General features: G+C 43.4%; 1 protein-coding gene across 2 annotated transcripts; it reads left to right on the top strand.

Moving 5' to 3' along the window:
• The first annotated feature begins 700 nt into the window (after positions 1-700).
• On the top strand, positions 701-22,089 carry ssh2a (slingshot protein phosphatase 2a). Of its 2 annotated transcripts, XM_049726597.2 has the most exons (15): positions 701-891; positions 3,492-3,535; positions 13,825-13,937; positions 14,229-14,293; positions 14,565-14,686; positions 14,889-14,954; positions 15,031-15,096; positions 15,380-15,574; positions 17,142-17,235; positions 17,324-17,452; positions 17,637-17,683; positions 18,010-18,156; positions 18,239-18,439; positions 18,522-19,404; positions 19,858-22,089. In XM_049726597.2, the coding sequence occupies exons 1-15, from the start codon at positions 829-831 to the stop codon at positions 21,208-21,210; spliced, it is 3,588 nt and encodes a 1,195-aa protein (XP_049582554.1). In that variant the 5' UTR covers positions 701-828; the 3' UTR covers positions 21,211-22,089. The 2 variants fall into 2 exon arrangements, with proteins under 2 accessions (XP_049582554.1, XP_049582552.1); XM_049726595.2 differs by lacking the exons at positions 701-891; positions 3,492-3,535 and adding an exon at positions 8,298-8,796.
• Positions 22,090-22,398: the final 309 nt, after the last annotated feature.

The raw sequence follows: 22,398 nt of genomic DNA, 5'->3' as shown, positions 1-22,398 counted from the left end.
TTCCTTCATATTGAATCTCATTTTTGGAGACCACCCCCCTGATGTATCTGATGTAAATAAATTATGATCGTAACATCAGTTTAGCTGTGACCATAATATAATTTGCTGTGTGATGTGATGTTGAAAACACTACCACTTGCTTTCATATCCCCATGTGTCATGTCCCAAGAGATGGGGGTCAGGTGATTTCTTGCAGCAGTTCCAACAGACATGCATAATTCATGATCCTACATGTCCCCTGTCTCACACAAACACTTTAATATGTGTGCAATATTCCTCTTCGTTCATTTTTTTTCTTTATGGCGTAGTTTCGAGATTTAAGTTTTTATCAGGTAGCCTTCACACCCTTTTGACAGCTGGCAACTCCAACGCATGCGCACAACGCCAGCTGCTGAGCCCCAAAAAAATCATCAAGTTTGATGAAGGTACAGTATATATTAAGCGGCAGAAAATTGTTGAAGGTTTATCTTTCAAAATAAAAGTATTTATAATCACACGGATGCAAAGTATAATTATACAAATAAATACATTGTTGGGTGTGTGTTTAATTTAAACACACACCCAAATAATTCTGTAAATAATTTCGATCGGTAACTCCATAAAGAAGATGACTTCACTAAAACTATAGTCAGCCTAAACTAATTTTACAACGAAACCTACATCACCGGATGTTGTCTTTTTACAACCCGTGTAGCTTCACTACGCCGGGTGCACTAGCAGCAACCAGACTCAACCTCGAGAGCTAACTGTAGTTTGTCCTATGAAAATGTCCGGCATTCCGGCTTTTTACTCTTTTAGGTGACCGAGGTCTTAGCAGGTGTAGGCGGGATGGCGCTGGTCACCGTCCAGCGGTCACCGACACCGAGCACTACCTCCAGCCCCTGTGTGTCGGTGAGTATCCGTCAACTGTTTGACATCTGGCGGAAAGCAGCAATGTCCCTATCACTCGTTTTGCTCTTTTTTTTTTCTTGCTGACTGTGCAAATGTAGCATCAAATGTGCAGAAAAGTTATTCTCTGACTCTATTGTTTTGTTAAAACCACCACTATTTGAAAATAAATATATATTAACAAACAGTAATGCCGCTATCATTAGCAGTTTGTCAACTTCCTCCTGAGTCTATTCAGGAAGAAGCGTGACACATTTTTAATTTGGATAATGACACTGGGGAGTTTTAAACGATGCTGTTGTCGTTCGAAAAGTGTTGTCATGTCAGCATCCCTTCTGCTACATTGACCTCCATTAAGGCGACTTGGCAGAGTGACAGTGAAGAGAAAGGAGCTGCCCCGAAAGCAGGTTAGTGTGACGGGCATGTCATACTATTCGATGGTCCTCTTATCTACGCCACTGACATGGGGGCTTTCAAGCCGCCCAGACAAACCGAGACAAGCGGTGTCGGCGTGGCTTCCATAGATAAAACTGCCGTGTAAGCCAAATGTGGTCAGTGTTGGCTCAGGCTGGGAACGCAACGACTATGTGTGTTTAGGTTGAAGAGCCTTGTCTCTTGGTGGAATGAAGAAGACCTGGGAATTGAGTATACAGTTTGATTCTGAGCTGGTATGGTCTTGGAGGTATGAGTTGTAGCCCATCCAGGAGCTGAAGGTTTTACCTGGGGTGGCAGGAAGTTCATGGGGGGGTCGTTTCCCCCAGACTTGTTATTCTTGTTCGTGTATAGTATATTGTTTCCATAATGTCGTTTAGTGTAGCAAGGCAGCAGGAAAATGTAAAGCGGAAAAAAAATTACGCCAGCTGCCACAGTAAATTACTACCTACGTGCCCATAAGTTGTCAAATTTAAATACATTTGAAACACTGAGCAACCACAAATAAATGAGAACTGACTTGAACTGTCTGTGGTTGGATTGGAATGATAAGCCGCGACTTTTTGACTTTTCCGAAGTGGTGGTGAAGACTGCGGAGCGCCGTACCCGACTTGCGATGGCGCCGTAGGATGCAACTTTTTCTTTTGAGGAGGAATCAGGCTCTATTGGCACATATTTACTTGTTTTCATTTCTAACTTGATGGATGGAAAGGCAAATCAAAAGTACATTTTCCATATTATGTCCCCTTTAATGACCAATAATAATAGTCATCATTTTGGTGTCTTCTCCTAGAATGACTTTTTATGAGATTGTGGGATAGAATTTTGTGTAATGCAGTCAAACTTGTTGGAAGTTGAAAGCAAGAGATACATTACAGAATATACTGCACCAAAATATTAATATGCACATGTCTATTGAATTATTAATATTGAATTAAGGTAAGATGATAAGATGTGTTTTGAGTGGAAGCATTTGAGAGCCCTGACCTCAAACATATCTAGAATCTTCAGACTTGAACAGACCTTATGCAACAGCAGCCTCATGAATAATCGTCAAGGTGGCTTGACAAAAAAAACACTTCACGTTCCAAAATCATATCAAAAGATTACTTTTGCATGGAGTAAACATCTGGATGAGTCTTTGCATGTAGAGTGAGAGAAACACCATAAAAAAAGCACCAGAACAACCTGCTACAATTCCCCATACTTTTCACCAATATTTTTCTATCAATTTTGTCATTGAACACATCTTCTAAATGAGCGACCCAGCCATCATCGCAGCTCGCATTACTCTCATTCAGCACAGCAGGGAGCGGCGCACCCTTGTGTGCTGTAATCTGCCTAGCAGCCCGACCAAATCCCCTCTTCTCATTGGCTATAATGCCACTCCCTACACGTGCATGCAGATGAGGTAACCATAGAGATGATCTTGTGCATTTTACCTTTTGCTTATTATGGGATTGAAACATCATTGCAGGAATTTTCACTCTCTTCCATTTAGGTCACTAAAATACTGAAGTATGCGTGTCTGTCCGCCTGTCTATTGGTCCATTTGTCTTTAAGTGAAGCTGTGGGATAGCTGATCCGGAGAACATCCCTCCGCCTGGCAGCTGTCCACTCAGATCATCACATCTGTGGGATTGGACTGGGAGTAGTGGATCACGCTAACTGCACCAGTTTTACACCTGCGTCATCCTCCATTACCATGATTTATTACCTTCCAATTCCAGTTTGAATCCAGTTCTTGCCTGGTTTCCAGTATGCAAATACTGTCGATTTGCATGCACCGGGACTGACAGATTGATGTTGAAGAGAAAGTTCCTGAGTGTTTTTTTTTTGGGAGGGATTACCACAGGGATTAAAATGTTTGTGTTTGTGGTGGACTGGTTGCTGGTGGGAGAGGATGATTGCATTTTGTTGGGGGCAGGGGAGGTCAGTGAGTGACGAGCATTACGGAGTCTATTTAAGCCATATTCCTTCTGTCTGTTCTGCGGCGGCTGCCTGACATCACAAATGACCCCCCCCCCCCCCCCCCCCCACACACACACACACTTTTAATGGCGGGTTAATTGACTGCTTCAGCATGTAACATGAGCAGCCATCATGGTCTGCCTGATGCTTGTGTTCTCTGTTGAAGTGATGACGTTTTTGTCTCTTTTTTTTTCTCCTAGGAGTCGGGCAGTGGTGAAGATGACTGTCGCTCTCAACCCAGAAGGTGAGAGACCACATCCTGTTTAGTCAGTCACACACGTCATAGCCTTGGTATCTATTTGTTCTTCGGTGAATACAGCGATTTGCGAGTTCGGCCACTAGGGGGCGTTTGCACATCAATATTCAAGCAGTTGCTGCATTTTCTTTCCAATATGATGTCAATTTTTGTGCCATTTCATCATAAAACCTTGAACATACTCTTAAGACCCAGTTGAATAGATAAATTCATGATTACATATTAACACTCAAGGTTATAATAAATTATAGAATTACACAGCACACGAAAAAATGCTGATTTGGTTCCTCTATTTTTGCTGTATTTTTCTCATGGAGGAATGATCAATTTCATAGATGTCCCTTCTGCTGGCAAGGATACTTAAGTACTTGCCCTCTTTTACAATGAAGCCACACTCTTGTAACGCATCCAAATGTGGCTTGGCATCGTCTGGCTGAAATAAGCAGGGACATCCCTGAGAAATGAATTGTTGTTGAAACTAGTCCATATTTTTTTCTTTTCTTTTTTTTTACGAGCTAAACTCACACCCACACACAGTTAATTCTTCAAGACAGACTGAAAACTGTTCTCATGAGGTACTTTGAGTTCTCTTGCTGACATTGTGTGTCATGTTACACGCAACTCTATTTGATCTCTAGGAATAAGACCGTCTAATGTTTTTATATTATAATAAATAAATCAACGGAGTGAAATGGAAAGCCAAAAGAAAACACATACCTTGACTTTCTGTTTTTTGGGTGTAATAGAACACAATGTCAGGTTCACGCAGTGGATCTTGGTTTGCATTGTCGTCAGACTCTTGATGCACTGTTCCTTGTGCAATATAGTTGCGGCTGTGTGGCTTCTTTAGGTATATGAAGAAATGTTGTTTCGCTTAATTTGGTGGATTGTGGTTTAAGCACAGTGCAGAGTCGCTGGCTTCAAGAGAATATGAGCTGACAGTGGGTGAGAAAAAAGTCAGTTACAAAGGTTGTGTGATTTTTTTTTTTTTTACTGTTGAATTACAGTATCTCAAAGAGTAGGAGCCCTGTAGATTTAAAAAATGTGGTTTCTGATGTTTGGAGTTTCTGAGGTCCAGAGGTCTTTGATGCTTGCTTAGAACTGATCCGTCTTACAGCAAATCAGGTTTTACTTTATGTTCCTCTGCAACAATATTACATAGAAGTCAATCCCTGGAGCTTTTCTACTGAGCAATTCCTGGAATGCCCAACCTTTAAAGAGGCTTCTGCTCGCTTACACTGTTAAAATAGTGGAAGGCATTTGTCATCGAGCCCACAAGCGTAACAAATAAAGCATTCTTAAAGTCAAACAGCTTTCTGTACCATCTGCGTCATTTCCATTTTATACTGTCTTCTTCACCCTCTGGCTTACTGTTTGAGTTTCCCCTCTAACATTTCATTATTTGCACTCATTCCATCACCCGTGATCAGGAGTCAACTGTGACCCTCCAAATTTAATGTTAAAGCACAAGTATGGATAGTCTTGTGTCTGTTGAACCTGCCATAAGGAAAAATACAGGAATGACATTTTTCTTTCTGCCTTGTGACAAAATGATCCAAGCGAAACCCAAAATGTTTCCACAAATAATGTGGTTTTTTTTTTTTCCTGAACATAACCACTGAGTTTTAATCTGCCAGAAACAGATAGAATATTTGGTGAAAATGAATAATGAGTCAATTATTGCTGAGTCAAACATTCTGTCAGTTATTGAGGAAAAGCCTCAAATTGTTGAGACAGTGATGAATTGCAGTGAAAATAATGAAACAAAACCCCAAAAAACGGTATGCTGTGTGCACAATTCTCAATTTGATCCCGATGTCAGATATGCTCGTGTGTTACATCACACAATGTTTTTAAAATATGATGACATCATTCCTCTGAACCCTGAACACCCCGATAGTACCTAAAAGACGTATGTTCTTCATTAGCTGTTAGGTAACACATGAGCGTTGCTGCAGCTGCTGAAGTCATACACACTGACAAACGCTGCACGTATTCCCTGCTGCACCATCAACGTCCACTTTCACCATTTGGCTCATTGCTCACCATTTGTTCAGCATTGCTTAACACACTAACATGTCGATTGAAGCCAGGGACCTTTTTGAGTGACCCCCAATGCGTATTACATAACAGCCGTGGTCCAATTAACTTTTTCGCCCAGCCATCCAAAGACCAGAAAACCTTGACTTGATAGAATAGAAGTTTCTTTCTCGAAGGTTGGGTCCTGGAACTTATAAAGAGACTTTTAACATGCATGATGCGAAGGGACCAAATGTCACAATGTATTGGTTTTATCTACAATCTGTATTTCATTGGCTCTTCTTTCCACACTAATCCCAGACAGGAAATTAAAAAAGACAGAGGAAAGTGCTTCATCTTATTAAGCCAAGCAAACAGTCTATATTTATAGTCAATATATAAAGACAACACTCTCCAGTGATGAAAAGAAATAAGATTGTTTAATTATGAACACAAAGACATCTCTAAATATGGACACATTTGACAATTAACATGTATTCCACACGCTGCAATACTAAAAAGGACAAACTAAGGACTATCATAAAATACCTCAACCTTAATTTCTATTGAGGTCTATTCTACAATTCACCAAAAGTGACCCACCCGGCAAGTTAAATAAGAGTACAAAAGAGCAGAAACATAATAAAAAGAGTCATTACCCCTGACTGTTGCCCAGGTCATGTCCATGTGGGCTAGTAGTCCTTACAGAAGCTTCTACCATGGGCCCCTTATAGCTCAATCAAATGAATGGGCTTAAACTTCAGCTCATCTTTGACCTCCATGTGTCTGTTCCTTTGCTCAGATCCCAGTTGTGTAACTTTTCCAGAGCTCGGCTAAACAACAAACATCCCTCTCATGTTACCGGCCTGCAATCCAGGTTCCCACCAAAGGCCAGTTAATTTGACCGCACTAAACCGAACCTCATGACTAAAGCATCAAAGCAGCTGTGTTTGGGTTGTGTGCTAGCTAACCAGAGAGCACGCTGGCGAAATGACTTTGTGATGCAACGGGGGTACATAGGAAGGTGAGTTCAAGTGTGGTGTAGCGTGACCAAAGCAGAGCAGAGCAGGTGCTGGTGTGTTTGTGTTTGTGTCGTTTGTGATGTAATCACTTTTGCTCAGTGCGTGACGCGACACAATGTTATGACACATTTGTCATAAGTTGTTGTGGTTGATGTTCAAGTATATGCATTTCCCAGAACTGCTTGCTTCACTTTGATTTGGTTAGAACTGATGGTTATGTTGCATGCATTGTGCAATACTCCTGCCAAACCACACCTATGGTTTATTTTTCTATTGTTTTAATATTTATTGTTTAATATTTTAAGATTTTCATATTCACCATAATTGCACTGACTGGATAAATCATTCTTTTTATGCTCCACGATGACATAACAGCATTTACTTTGAGGAGGCCTGAATTACACAATTGAGTCTTGTTGGCCAAAAGGTTTATTGGAAATGTGGTAACAGATGAAGCTTGCACGCAAGGCACTATTCAATTCACACTACATGCAATGTGGTTGCCTATTAAATAGGTAATCAAATAATACTCAAATTTATCCTTGTTGATAACAGCTGACATATTTATATAAAATTTCCACACATAAGAGTGCAAATAACTCCACTCTATGAAAGGAATCTGCTGGAGAAGTTAACTGGTGTCAGATTTGACGAGGTGGGCAGCAGTTTTACATTCTTTCGAATTGTTGACAGTTTGCATATGGCTCTCGATGTTGTCATGGCAGCAGGATATAAAAGGTTTAAGAGGTACTAAAATGAGGTATAAAACATCCTTCTTCTAACACCACAGACTGGCATTAGATACATAGTGTGGAATTGCTGCATATAATAATTTCGCCACCTCAAACTTACCTGACCAGACAAGTGTGTGTACTTCTTAACCTGGGTCACATTCCATTAAAGCTGTCGAGTTCAAATTTGTCTTACGCCTTATGTAACAAGCACAAGATTTGGGTGTGGACAGGCCACAAGTCATCTTGAAGGCAAATCAAAAACTCATGCAGATTTATCTGCTTCTATTACATTAGGTTCACAGAATTTTCCAAGGTTCTCGAAACTCCCCATTCATCTTCTCCTTGTAAGAATATAATAATGACTGAGTCCATCCAATTAGACCATACTTTTAGAGAATGTAATATTTACCAAAAAAAAATCATAATAATTTATCTATTTTATATTCCAGTTATACCCCTAGACAGAAATGTGCGTACATTTATTAAAAATAAATATATAAAAGTCAAATAAATGTACTATTAGTTTATTTGACCCCTTTGTCATTTCGAGGTTAGTAGGGTCCCATCTGGCTATTAGAAGCTACAAGACTAATGCCGTTGCACTGTGAGTATTATTTATAGCAAAGCATGCGGTGGCTGGACAGTCGAACACTCGAGCCAGTAAATACTTGGATAAACGCACGTCCAGCCAGCCAAGACATGGAAGCGCATGTAAACAGTGTGATCAGCTGCTTCGAATGGACTCAGAAGTGGCTCTCGCATCGCTTGTCCTTCCTCCCTTGAGCCCTCATTGGCTCACCAGCTGGACCCGCCCACCTCATGGTGTGATTGGCTCCCTATTTCGCTGGCCTGCCTTCTTCGAGCCGTAATTGGCTCCTCATTTCGTTGTCCCTCCTTCCGCTTTCTCATTGGCTGCCCTCGTTGCGCCCGCCCATAGCACATGCGTCGCGATTTTCCCTCTGACTGGAATGAGGTGAACCCTGTCACTCGTCCCAGTACTGTACAAACCGGTCGCGGTGACGCATCCCAGTAAGGAAATCACCGCGTTTAGGAAACAGTTTTACGAATCAAGACTTTAACAATACCCAGTGGACATTTTGCGGGCTTATCTTGGCGTTCTTTTAGGCAGACTAGAAGTAAAACTTTGCATCTACTTCAGCTGGCATTCTTATTTTTCTGCCCCACGGAATACCACTCTATTGTTTAGGAAAGTGGTTCGAACTTGAATCGAGCGTGTGTTTTTACCATGGCGGAGCACACGCGTGGGCAGTAAAAGTTTAGCGTCATCCGGAGAGCACCTGACATTCGTCCACTCCCTCCTGCCTGAGCTCCACTAACACGCCGACATGACCCTCGGTGCTTTGACCGACTCTGGGAGCTCGTCGGCGGTCAGCTTCTGCTCGTGTTGCGGGGCCAAAATGGTGCCGTACTTCAGCGACGACGCGGTGGTGTCAAATAATGAAATCAACCAACTGTAAGTGTTTTCTTGTGCATCTACTTGGGAAAACACGTTTCTTCGTTGTGCTTTATGAACAAATCAACCCAGCGATTTTAGTTTGTATATGTGCACGAACCACATTGGGTTTGAGATTTCATATTTGGGATTGTGACATTTGTAAAAGTTTTGCAATCTAGTCTGCATGAACTGAATGTACTTCCTCGGGATGTAGCGGTACCAGGGTCTTACTCATCATCATCGTCATCATCATCACCACTGCTTTTTGACCTTATTGAGACATAAGCTGCACAGAGCATGCGTCTTACAAGACCAAACACGCGGGATCGTTACCTTGGTCCCACATAACCTGCTAATAGAGATTGAGGAATGGTGTAATGCACTATATTTTAATTCATGGGTGTCAAACTCCAGTCCTGGAGCTGCATTCCTATAGGTTTTCCCTTGCTAAACACCTGATTCAATTGATCAGGATCTTTATCAGGCTCCTGCAGGTGAGCGTCCGTGTGCATTCATGGACCAAACATTTTGCAACTCGGCCAATGTGACTACTGTCAAGCCAGCTTCCATTCGAAGTCAAGTCAGCCGCCATAACATTTGCTTCCTAGAGCTAATTCCTAGAACAAACCCCCCAATATTTCAGTATTCCTTCTTAGGAAACCCCAAATCAATGTTTGCTATTCGGGTTACCATCCTTAATCAATAAAGCATAGTTTGGATTGTAACGTTGCGATATGTATTAATTTGTGTGTTTGAAGTGGTGAAGAATGAAATGAATCTAAACGCCTAAGTAGGCAAAATAAAAAGTGACGAATACATACTGATGGAATAAAAGCTCAACTGTAACTCATCAGGATCAGACAAATTATGTGATCATGAAAAAGAGAAAGAAAATCAGGAGTTGAAATAACTTGATTCATGAGTGATTAAATTATCTTCATCCACTTTTCCAGGAAATCAATTCATGCGTCTGTCTCCCCTGTCCATGTTTTGTTGAGTGTTTCGTAACATTCTTGTTCAGTCAGCAGTTGGCAGAGCCCTGCGTGAGAAATTGCCTTTGGGGAAGTCGAGGGCAGCTCCACTTTTTATTGCAGTGTTTTGTCACTCATCTTACTCATGAATGTACTCTGAGGTTATTGAGTAAAGCCTTAAGTGAGGGTGGGGGCGGAAGTATGTCAAAACTTTAGTTATTATTCAAATTCCTTTTTATTTTTTTATTTTTATTAAATGCTGCTTGAATACTCGTTTGTGGCCTTTGAGGTGAAGAAGTTGTGTTCCACGTCTGAGCATGTTTAGTGTTTGTTTGTGTTCACTACTGTAGAATGTATTTGTTCAGTAATTTCAAGATTAAATTATATCAGTGGGCCTAAAGTAGTGCTAACATTGGGCAGACAGGTGAAGTCCTGTGAAAAGAAAACAGAAAGGAGTGGCACACTTAAGTGTGTTGTGAAAACACCAGCTAGTTTATAGTTACATCAAAATTCAAGTCTTTGTGCTGTTGATGAGATACAGCTTCCCACAGAAGTGAGTACACCCCTCACATTTTTGTAATACCTTCTCAAGGTTCCAGACTCCCAAATGGGTTTTTGAGTTTTCCCCTTGTCTGGTTAGGAGGTTTAGACCAGGGAATGTTGTCAATCTTTATCGACTGTGGTTCTGTGAAGCCTTTTGACTCTTGTGATGAAAGGCACCCTTGCGTCATAATCCAATTATTTCCCCATTGCTTATCAGTTTGAGTCCGTTCAAAATGTGACGTGTATTCAGTGGGTGGATTTGTTGCAATGTCCGATAAGAGGCAAAAATACACAGAATCCAAAATGTTGCTTCCAATCACAGGGGAATTTGGGAAACCCAATTTGAAGTTAAGCAAACAGTTTGAAGTGAAGCAAACTTCCCCAAACTGTTCCTACAAAGCATGAAATTGCCAAACTCGTATTGATTATTTAATTACTGCGGAGATTGTGGAAAATTGATTTTTTTCATTGCTTGTAAAAACAATTAGAAGTGCTTCCAGAGAAACTATGATCCCTTTGCCTCATCTAGACCCCCATACAGCTTTGAACCTTATGAGCCTGCCCTCCATTGAGCTCTGCCCTAAATTTATCCCATCTCACAGTGACAAATATGGGCATAGGCTGGTTGGGGCGGGCAAGGGGGTCACTTATCTGCCGACCATGTAGAGTGATCCTTCCATAGTGATGATTGTGTCTCAGATGAACTGCTGAAAAAAAAAAAAATCAACTCTACTCAGGCAACCAAAACCAAGTGAACAAAACATTTGGCAACCGAGACAAGAAAGCATTCCTCATAGAAATAACTTGGAATAGAATTTGTGTTCTCCACTCATAGGTTGAGATAGCGAGAGGGAGCAAAGGGCAGAGAGAGAGCAAGCCAATTGAATATGTAGGTCATCCATTGCAAATTTTTTACTTCCACCTACCGTTAGCCGCCATAAGCGACTTCTACTAATTGTCTCACCATTCTGCATTAAACCAAATATGAGTCATGTGAACATGTCAGGTAGTTATACCATGTCATATTACATTTACATAAGGAATTCCAGTTTAGGCCTTGAGGCTTATGCACTGTATGCATAGACAACAGTATTGCGGTTAGAGGACCCTATATGAGGTCTATTAGACTCCACGCTCATTTGCATATACGGGCGACCCGTTTGAACTGCTGCATGTCATCGCGAACCCACAATAGGATTTTATATACAATAAGTGACTGACACTTTTAGACTCCAAGCTCATTTGCATATACGGGCGACCCGTTTAAACTTCTGCTGCATGTCGCCGCGAACCCACAATAGGATTTTATGTACAGTAAGTGACTGACACTAAGTGAATGCCATCTATCAATAGCTTACACTTTTAAAGGACTGGTCTGTTTTTAGCTTCCGTCCTTAACACGCAACCCCACAACCTTCTCAAGCCGAGAGTGTGTTCTCCGATCGGTTTTGAAAGAGTCCGATTTTGCACGTGCATGGCATTCCGTTTACGACTTTCAGTAGAGGTTGTATTACCGACGACCTTAGCAAAGCTTTACAAGGTCATTGCTGTGCAATTGAACATAGGGACCGGATTGAAAAAGTAGTCGATGCCGGGATTGTGGAAAAGAGGATGTGATGAAGGGGGAGTGAGCGGAAACAGCTGGCTCAAGGGTGGCTAGGTTATGGGAAATGAGTACTGCTCATGGCTGCCGTTTTGTTTTTCTTTCTTGTCCCCCTTGTCTGTCTATTGCGATTGCATGCATGGTCTTAGCAAAAACTCAGCAAGGAAGATTGAATGGCCGGAGCTGGGAAGAGATTAGGTTACGCAGGAAAAAGCCAGGCAGCCGAAAAATCCTGTTTTGCACAAGAGGATGAGTTTGGAATAGACCAAGTCATGAACCCTTTGAACTGCGCACGATCAGTTCTGTGAGTGTAAAGTAGCAACAAGAAAACAGCCATTATAATGAGAATTATTGGGACCTGCTCAGACTTTTGACTTTTCATGTTGACACCTGTACGAGTACGGGTGTTTCAGCATGTTTCACGTGTCAGTTCCTCATCTTCATTTCAAAGCCCAGAGGTGATGAAACCGCCCCTATTAGAGGTCAGTAGAACAGGTTTGCCAAGTAGCTTCGTTTTCTCAGTATGTTCCCTTTTTTTCTTTCTCATGTACCCGTCATAAACCACAAAATCAGGTTCTCAGAAAATCTGATGACATCCCTGGCAAGAACTCTATCAAAAGTATTTGTGGTTAAAAGGTTTTGAGACATTCCTGATCAACAATGGAGGACAAAGCATTCTCTAACACAAATGCATTTTATTAAAATTTTTGATCATTTCAGTGAGAATTGTCTTTTTTTTTTTTTTCAAACCCTGAAAAGACACACAGGTCAAACCTAAAAAACAAAAAGTGGCAGAAATCTTACCATACTGGTTTGTGTATTTTATCTATGGTAGTTCTTTTACAGACTGTTTCTTTAGATATTTTAATCAGTATGAGCAAGATTGGTACTGGGTGGTACAGAAAAGAGGCGAGCGCCTTGTCTGTTATCTGTTCCCTGTTTCTCTACCCACATAGTACGTAATGTTTTTGTTATGGTCGTGGTGTCACGTGGTATTTGTCTTAAATACATCCTAAAATAATTTTTACTTTAGATCCCATCTGGCTAGTGGTAATAATTCTGACAGCGGTGTCTGTGAGTTGTGGTCACTCTGCGTGTGCTAATACACGTCAAGTCACATGGTTGTTATTCAAGTGCCACATGAATGCTGGACGGCTGTGTCACCATCTTTAAGGATGTGTGCTGCTCCCCAGAATGTAATTTGACACAGTCGTTATTGGCCATAGGTTAGTGGACCACGCGGTGTGTCGAAACAAAAAAGCCAGCGCCTCACACTTCAACGGCGCAACGGCTGAGAATAGCAACACACTGACTTTGCTTTTCGAACGTATCCTCCTCAATGCAGTGACCTCAGTCACGCTTAACGCGATGAAGTCTTCTAAAGGGGAACACAAGATCACCTTTTGGTCCAGAGATTTGTGTGCTGGCCAACGCTTATCAAACATTGCGGAGGAGGGGAGCAGGCTCCATCTTCTCGCTGTCCCCTCCCAGTCCCGCTATCCCTCTTTGCTCACAGCTGCTCCAGTGAATGCAGTCAGTGTGTGTAATCCAGCTGTGTGGAGGAGCAGAGAACATTGTGTTCTGAGTTCCCATTCGGGTTTGTTTTTGTTCCGATTTTGGGGTGACTCCTGCCAAGCCGGGCTTGAATCGAGAACTGCGACAATGACATAATCCTGTGACCGCACCACTTATACTTGTGAGATACATTCAATGACATAAGTTCATAAAACAACAGTCCAGTTTAATTCGATATCTGCGTTGTCTTTTTTTAGCAGGCTCAATTTACAGGTGGTTGAAGATTTGAAAAGATACAAGAGTATTAAAATGGCTAAAATCATAGTCTGCTTGTTAGATGGTGACATTTTATGTTTGTGTCACCCCCCGCTTAAGGCATACGAATTTATTAATTTTTTTCCTCCTTCCGTACAGTATCAGCGAGAGCTTCCTCACAGTAAAAGGTGCAGCTCTTTTTCTCCCAAGAGGAAATAGTCCCACGCCAAACTCTGCACCTCATATCAGCCAGCGCTGGAACAAGCACACAGGTAAAAGATTTACATCGAAGTATCACCGTCTCATTGGCTGTTTTCAGAACCTCACATCTATACATAACATTGTGTAGAATGTGGCAAAACTCTAAATATATACAAAGGGTTTCTAAAAATGGCACCATGTTTTTGAACAAAGAAAGTACTCTGCTCTATCGAGCAAAATGACGACAGTGTCACCGAAACTGGCCTAAGGCGAAATGAAACAGTATCTCGGTTCTAATGTTAACATTTCACTGCCAAGAATGTCCTGACAAACCGAGACTAAATGCGTATATTTTTTACTAGGGGATCTCCAGAAACATCTTCAGACTATGTTCACTGTGCTGCGGCCGGAGGACACAATCCGACTGGTGAGTAACACACTGGCACCCTTTGTAAATATATTTATATATTATTTTAATTTTCATATATGTTCGTATTGTATGTACAGACAAAATCAGATGATTGGGCCAGGGATTTTTTTTTTTTCATTTGTTAGGGGGAAATAAAATTATGTTTTTGCATGATATTGCTTTTTAAAAATGATAAGTACACCACAGTCATGAAAATGACCATTGTGGTAGTCAGATACAAAAAGGAGTCTGATTTTTATTTTATTTTTCTCCCCCCCCAATCCATCAGGCTGTGCGTCTGGAGAGTTCCTACGATCAGGTAACCCGCTACTTGGTGGTGGTCTCCACCAACGGCAGACAGGACACAGAGGAATCCATCGTTCTTGGCATGGACTTCTATTCCTCTGACAGGTTAGTACCATCCTATTTAACATGATGAGCATTTTCCCATTAAATTGCACAAAAAGGGATGAGGGATGAAAAAGTACAGACCAAGCGAATAATTTTTTTTTTCCGAATCAAAACCACAATAAAACATAGAAGTAGTTTGACTTCCTTTGTAACATGTGGAAGCCATTATTGTGATATTTGACATGCTGCTTGTCTCTGCTAGCTGCTGTACCGTGGGCTTGGTTCTACCTCTATGGAGTGACACGATGATCCACTTGGACGGAGATGGGTACGTCCTGGTTCGCGCCTACCGTATCGCCGTGACTTGTCTCGATTTCTCAAACCGTCCCTCTTTCCTTCCACAGAGGTTTCAGCGTGTCAACTGTGAATCGAGTTCATGTTTTCAAGCCAGTCTCAGTCCAGGCAATGTGGTACGCATCATTTTAGTTTGGGCTCAGGATAATTACTTGCAGAACGTAAGAAAATAGTTTGAAGGAAGCAGGGCTTTTTATCATTGTCATGTAGGTGGTTTCCCACTAAACCCAATTGTTTTTCCAGCGTGGGCTATGTTTAGGAAAAGCGATACGGGAACCGCTTTGACATTTTTTACTTTTAATTTCTTGAACAATGTAAAACCTGAACATATTGTTTAGCGTCCACAGATGTCTTTTATTTGCCTTGATTGTGAAACGTTGCTTTTGTTGCCTATGTCAGGTCGGCTCTTCAGTCACTCCACAAAGCGTGTGACATTGCCCGCTGCCACAATTACTACCCGGGCAGCCTGTTCTTGACATGGGTCAGCTATTATCAGAGCAGGATCTCCTCCAACCAGTTCTGCATCAACGAGTGGAACGCCATGCAGGATGTTGAGTCACACCGTGCCAATTCACCTGTTCTCTTCACAGATTTGTGAGTAGATTGTTGACGTGATCATCATACACTTATGAATCTTCCATTGGTTGCCTGCATAATTTATAGAACTCAGTGTTCAGAAAACTAATTTACCCCCAGTTAGAAAACATGAAAGTTGAAACGTGCCTGTCACGTGTCTGTTCATCGAAAAGCACATCCAGAGAGGACCATCACATCTCAAAACATTGCCCAACAACTTCTCACGTTCAGATGGTGAGATCAAATCAAATGGCACGTGTGGCATATGTACACTGAAACACGTTGACTCTATGACAGAATTGTCAACAGTCCCTTAAGGAAGTATTGAAAACGGTACGTATGACCAGGATGGATTTATGGCTCGACTAATGCCAAGGAAATTCCCCCCCACCTTCTGCCTAGTCATGTGCCTCTTGTTACACATTTGGATCGTGCGTATGTTTCTCACTGAGATTCTGGAGCGTCCAAAATAACTGAGCCTTTAGCTGTCTTGGTTTACATTTGGAAAAGTAGAGTCCAGACGCACAGAAGCAGGTGGCAGGCGAGCGCACGTTCGTTGGCAGCGGACGATTTAAATAGAACGCTTCTATTCGAACGCAAGGTGGGAGGACTGGGAAAAAGCAAAGGTGGCTGACAATAAAATGAAAAAATCCAAATAAATAATCAGGTACGTGCTGCTCTCCTGGAACACAAACTCGTCACCCTTTCCCGGCAAGGGCTCTGTTTGTGTTGGAGTAGACTTAATGAGGCGGGCCACACATGTTTTACGAGCACTACACACACACAGCCACACACGCACACACATCAATCTGTATTTGTTTTGTAGCAGAAGGTGACCCAGTCTAGTGCTTGTTGACAATGAAGCTTATAATTTTGTCTTTTACTTAATTTTCTTTAACCACTAAGTGATATCAGCGGTTATTCTGTTTTCATATTGCTCAAAGTGAAGTAAACCATAACAGAATGGAATTTATTTCCTCATCACCAGCCATCGTGTTGTCACACATATGTCGTGCATCTGAAAAAAATGACTTTTTCCGTGGCTTTCTGCGGTCAGCTGCCCCTCCGGCTGTCTGCGGGCGTGCCAGTGCCTTATAAAACGCTTCAGTCATGACTTGATGCAGTGTCTTTGTTGGCAAAGGAGAATAGGCACTCTCAAGCCTGAGGAATTATTCTGGAGGGGTCAAGCACTAAGACAAACAAGCCAACTGACTAAGAATTCACAGCACGCCCTCCGTTTGACCCAATGCAAGGGAGCATTTACGTAAAGAAGGAGCTTTGAAGAAGGGACATTTCATATAGGCCATTTGAAGTCAGCGTTCCGAATAGCATGGAGTCAACAGGAGTGTTCTACAAGGGAACTTTAGTGTGTCTCATCTCAGATTTTCACTTCCCACTCTGGTTTCTGAGAATCAGACAAAGCTGTAATTCTTTGGTGGAATAAATCATTTCGCTGGCATTCGAATAATTCAGTGAACAGAAGCGCTTACCACCATGACATGACAGTTCTTTTTGTTCTTGCGCACCCCCAAAGATTGTGTGTGATTTAATTTTTTTTTTCAAATGTGTGTTAATTTGTGCACAGGCCCACAGAAAGGGAGCGCACAGAGCGACTGATCAAGATGCGCCTCCGAGAGATCATGATGCAAAAGGACTTGGAGAATGTTACCAGCAAGGAGGTAAGAAACCAGACATCAGACATTTTCGCTTTTGGAAGGTGGAATCATTTATTTTGACCGCTGTGCTTACCTTACCTGATCTTACTAGATCCGCACAGAGCTGGAGATGCAGATGGCGTGCAACTTGAGGGAGTTTAAGGAGTTCATTGACAACGAGATGATCGTCATCCTCGGGCAAATGGATAGCCCCACGGAGATCTTTGAACACGTTTACCTGGTAAGAACCCCAAAGTGTCTTTGTTGTCCTTTTACCAGGACTCCGGCCGCCGTTACATCATCTTCTAGTGAATGATTAATAAGTCTTGGCTCGGTTAGAGTTAGTCACCGCCGACTGTGTCAAATATGAGCTTGTAACCTGACATGGGATAGCTTTATATTGACAAGAGTTGTGCTGTCTCCAGGGCTCTGAGTGGAACGCTTCCAACCTGGAGGAGCTACAGAACAGCGGGTAAGACGTTTGTCCCCACACATAAGCTCTGGATTGCAATAAGAAGTTATTTGGCAGATGTGATTTTATTTATTTATAACGCATTACGTTATCGGAATTATGCGAAAAATGCACATGCGTGTCCTGAAAAGATTCAACTAAGAGAAGCCGAATGCCACGTTAGCCTTGCTTTGTATTTCTCAACATACTGTAGCGTTGCATAAATAAAAGCAACATTTGCATTTCATTTATTGATATTTCCTGGTTGGGTGGCATTAACTAAGCATTGAACAGAAAACATCAATCCATGATGACATTGAAAGGTGACCTTCCCATGTCTTGTCTAGCGTCCGTTACATCTTGAATGTGACGAGAGAGATAGACAACTTCTTCCCGGGCATGTTTGAGTACCACAACATCAGGGTGTACGACGAAGAGGCCACCAACCTGCTGGAGTACTGGAACGAAACCTACAAGTTCATTACCAAAGCCAAGTAGGCCTTCACACAAATGCACACGCTCCTCTTTCCCAGCTTTGGGCTAAAAAATACTTTTCTTCTTTTTCTTATCTCCTAGGAAAGCCGGTGCCAAGTGTCTGGTTCACTGCAAGATGGGCGTGAGCCGCTCGGCGTCGACGGTCATCGCTTATGCGATGAAGGAGTACGGCTGGTCGCTGGACGACGCCTTTGAGTATGTGAAGGAGAGACGAGCCGTCACCAAGCCGAATCCCTCCTTCATGAAGCAGCTGGAAGAATATCAGGGAATTCTGCTCGCCAGGTGGGATTGTTATTAAAATTCCTGAACGTAAACTGCAGTGAGTCACAAGTATTTTATTCATGATTGATTTGTCCTTTCCCAGCAAACAGCGGCATAATAAACTATGGCGCTCCCACTCCGAAAGTGACCTATCAGATCGCCCTGAACAAATGTGTAAATCCTCATCTCACTCCCTGGGACGCTCCGACTCCCAGAGCAACAATAATAATTCCTCCCCTGCCTTGCATCACTTCCTGGGCGTGGCCGTGCTCCAAGCTCTAGTTTCTGAACCTGACGACGTAGCTAAATCAACCTCGAACCTTCACACGCAATGCAACGATGCACGCGACTCACCAATTGAAGAGACGCTCAAAACGGAGTGTGACGACACGCCCTCGCCGCGACCGCACGCAGTCGTGCTCGTCCCAGAGGAAAAAGTCGCCACCGCTGAGAACCCGGTCATTACGGTACCTGCTATCATCCCTCCCCCCTCGCTCCTCATCCTCCCCCCAACTCCTGAAGTCCAGCGGGCTCACAAGGGTCACGCGACACCACTGGGTAGCGCGGAGAGCAAACCAGTGGAACTGTTTCTTCACTTCCCTGAGCAAAGCAGCTCCGAGGACTTTTCCCCCGTCACCGTCATGTCGTCAGACACCTCGGAAAAGACGCCTTCCGATTCGCAGAGTGAGAAATGCAGCCCGGTCAGCGACGCCCCCGTCCCCACGCCGCTTTCCTCAACTGGGCGTAGCGATGACAACAACAACCCTAGCGAGTTTCCCGACGATACGGATGACCGAGGCGAAGCGGATGGCTCGTCCAACCACAGCTCGCAAAGCATCGACTTCTTCAGCGCCAGGGAGAAATTTCTGGGCTTGGCCCAGGAGGACAGAACGCAGCAACCTAGTGAGCAAAGGTCGCCCTCCCTAGACGCCAATGACAACAGAGCGACTGAGGAAGACGAAGCGAGTGAAGACGGGTCAAGTCAGGTGATGATCGGTTTTTATTTTCCTGTCTCCATAGAGTTCTTTTATGACATGTTTTTTTCTTACAAACACCAGTTCTATTCATATTTTTTATTTTTCTTGCCCCTTCATTTTTCATGTATTCTCAGTGCCACCTTATTCCCTCATTTACACAGCACAACCTTTCTAAAGCTACCAGAGGGAGCTTCCACTTTTTAAATTAAAATATAGTTCTTCATGGTCAGCAGACGTTTTCTTCACTTCTAATCAAAGTTGCATTCTTCATTTTCTCAGTAAGATATTAAACACCAATTCAAATTGCTCTCTTGTCCCAAAATTGATAAATGATGCAATTTGTTTTCTTGAAGTGGCCTCGCCTTTTACTAGGTCGTTGTCATGTAAATCTAGCCTGAAAAAACAAATTGATTGCCTACTTCAACACACTAACAAAACACATGACCTTCTCTCTGTCCGCAGTCCGAGGTTAGCGATGACAAGCTCACCCCTGACAGCTTTGATCAGCCTCACCACGACAACGGAATATCAGTCCGCCATATTGTCACTGAGATAGAAGCCATATGCCACCCAACTACTTCCTTAACTCCTTCCACCCCCTCCTCACCGTCGCCATTCTCTCCACCCTTGCACGGACCTCCGCTCGTTCGGGGGGATCCTCCGGAAGGGGCGGAGCCAGAAGTCCCGCCATGCCCGCCATCCCCCTCGACGCCGCCATGCGACCTGCCGGCCGGCTCTGTGCGGCGGGCCACCGAACAGCTGGAGCAGAAGTTGAGGCAGGAAATGGAGATGGTGGCGGCGCAGCGTTCCCCACTGCCTTCTCCATGCAGCGAGCACCCCCCTGTCCGAACATTCGAACATCCAAGCCGCTCCAAGGGCGAGACCGCTGGTGAGCAACTGAACGACTCAGAAACAGCCAACCTCCAAAACACTTCCATCAGCCACACGTTTGGTGCTCTTCTACATCCTCAAAGCCATACCACATATGATACTCCAACAGTAGACTCATCTCAACATACCTCAGCCCAAACCCAAAAAGACAATGAGCTCCAAATGACTCTGGATGGGGTCACAATCCAGGAGTCCAACCCTGACGAGAACCTGGACTCCCTCAGTGTGGGAGGGAGTTGCGGTTCCGACTGCGCCGCTCAGAAGCGTCTGGCTCGTGGCAGCCAGGAGCTGGAGAGGATTCGCCAGACTTTGCGAGAACTTCAGGCGTTCCTCCACGAAGGCGGCGGCCTGGAGACACCGGACACGGGGCAACCTCTCTTCATGGAAGCGGAGCCCCTTCCCGGCTCAGATGCAGCGCAGCGACTCAAACAAGATGGGAAGAGTCTCCTCGAGCCAGCCGGATGGCACCGAGCTGTCGAGCTGGAGGCTCGCATCCGCCAGGCGGGCCTAACCCCGCCTTCGCTCATGAAGAGGTCGGCCTCCTTGGCTAAACTGGACTGCCTGGAATTGTCACCTAACGACCTCAGCGACCTCGACCTGAGGCAGCATGCCCGGACAACGGCGGCAGTGGCGGTGCACTCCCACTGCGCTTTCCCCACGTCGCCATCTCATTCGGATGAGATGTGGAAGAAGCAGAAAGTTCTCTCCACGAACAATCTTCCCGAAAAGACACGTTTACCCAAGGAAGAGCCCTCCCCTTCCCGCTCCCCTGAGAGGAGCGAGCGGGAAGAGGCGGAGGGCTGCGGCTCGACGTCGTCGTCGCGGCAACCGGTGAGGGCTTACTCTTCTAGACGTTCGCGGAAAGCCAGTGAGAGGAAGCAGCGTGCCGCCGCTGCCCCCGCACTGCTGTACAACACCATGTGACCTCACCAGTGCACCATGTGACTTCACTGGAACGCACGCAAAGTGGACTCAGCACCGAGTGTGCCAATGGACCGTGTAGCAGGTGTGTTTGCAATTACATGACAACTGCGTGTGTGAGGAGTCGTTAGTGACGTGATTCGATGGAAAGCCGTTTAATCATTTATTCGATATCTTAACCAATCCGTGTGCTCGGGCTCTAGTATTAGGGGCGGGTCATTTTCAGCAAGACAGGCTTATTCTACTGTTGCACGCTATTTCTTTTTTTAATAGTGCGGACAGATTGATGGGGACAACCTTAAACTGGATTTATATAGATGATTGAATAAAAGCTTTTATGGCTTTCCATTGAAGTCAAGATTACCTGACACGCACTTGAAATGCTCAAGATACTGAAATGCTCTCACACATTGCACTGAAATGCTCATATATACTGAAATACATGTTTTTGTACTGTTTGTGAGAACATTTCAGTAGTGTGTGTTTATGAGGTAACCTTGAAGTTCTGTTTCTAACAGCCCCTAATGTCAACTACTGGATGTGTTTAAACTGGACTGACAACCTTTTTTTTATGTCCAGTGTGTGCATGTGTGACTTTCATTGCAAAGTGTATAAACTCCAACAAGAGGGCTTCTTCTCAAAACATGCACTTTACTGTTTTGATTATCATTTTCTTTCATTTCTTATTCTACGAGAATGTTTTGCACTGTCAATGGAGACTCGATAGTCTCGTCGTGTTTTGTTTTTCCACAAATGGACAAATGTTTTTAAAATCATGTTTTAATTCAACCAGGGCAAAACAGAATATGTTAAAGACTTTACTTTGTTTTTTTGTTTTTTTATTCAGCGCTTTAGCAGTAAATAAATACAGTTGGCTTTTGACTGACGTCTGACTGACTTCTCAATATACACATAGTTGATCTCTACTGCCATCTGTCGGACAGCAAGTGCACTTCATCGTGGATGCGCATGATCTTCAGCCACGTCACAGTGGGAGGGGGGGGGGGGATTGCTGTCACTGCTGACATTTTTACTTATTGCTTCAGGAGGCTAATTAAACACTGATAGAGGCCACCAGGGTACCTTTCACTCTCTCACTAAATTATTTAACCAGAAGAGGTGACATTGAAGCACCTGATTATAAAGTACATTGAAAATAATATACATCACGAGCCCCACTTGGTATTTTTG

The sequence above is a fragment of the Syngnathus scovelli genome, chromosome 7 (assembly GCF_024217435.2).
Source record: "Syngnathus scovelli strain Florida chromosome 7, RoL_Ssco_1.2, whole genome shotgun sequence".
In the NCBI taxonomy this organism is placed as follows: Eukaryota; Metazoa; Chordata; class Actinopteri; order Syngnathiformes; family Syngnathidae; genus Syngnathus; species Syngnathus scovelli.
This window is presented reverse-complemented; position numbering and strand designations above follow the sequence as displayed.

What these genes read in the sequence shown, in the direction of transcription:
- ssh2a (XM_049726595.2), top strand. Translation starts at nt 8,669, where the DNA reads ATGACCCTCGGTGCTTTGACCGACTCTGGGAGCTCGTCGGCGGTCAGC. An exon ending in TCTTTGAACACGTTTACCTG is followed by an intron (nt 17,453 to 17,636) that starts GTAAGAACCCCA and finishes TGCTGTCTCCAG; the next exon opens with GGCTCTGAGTGGAACGCTTC. An exon ending in GAGGAGCTACAGAACAGCGG is followed by an intron (nt 17,684 to 18,009) that starts GTAAGACGTTTG and finishes TGTCTTGTCTAG; the next exon opens with CGTCCGTTACATCTTGAATG.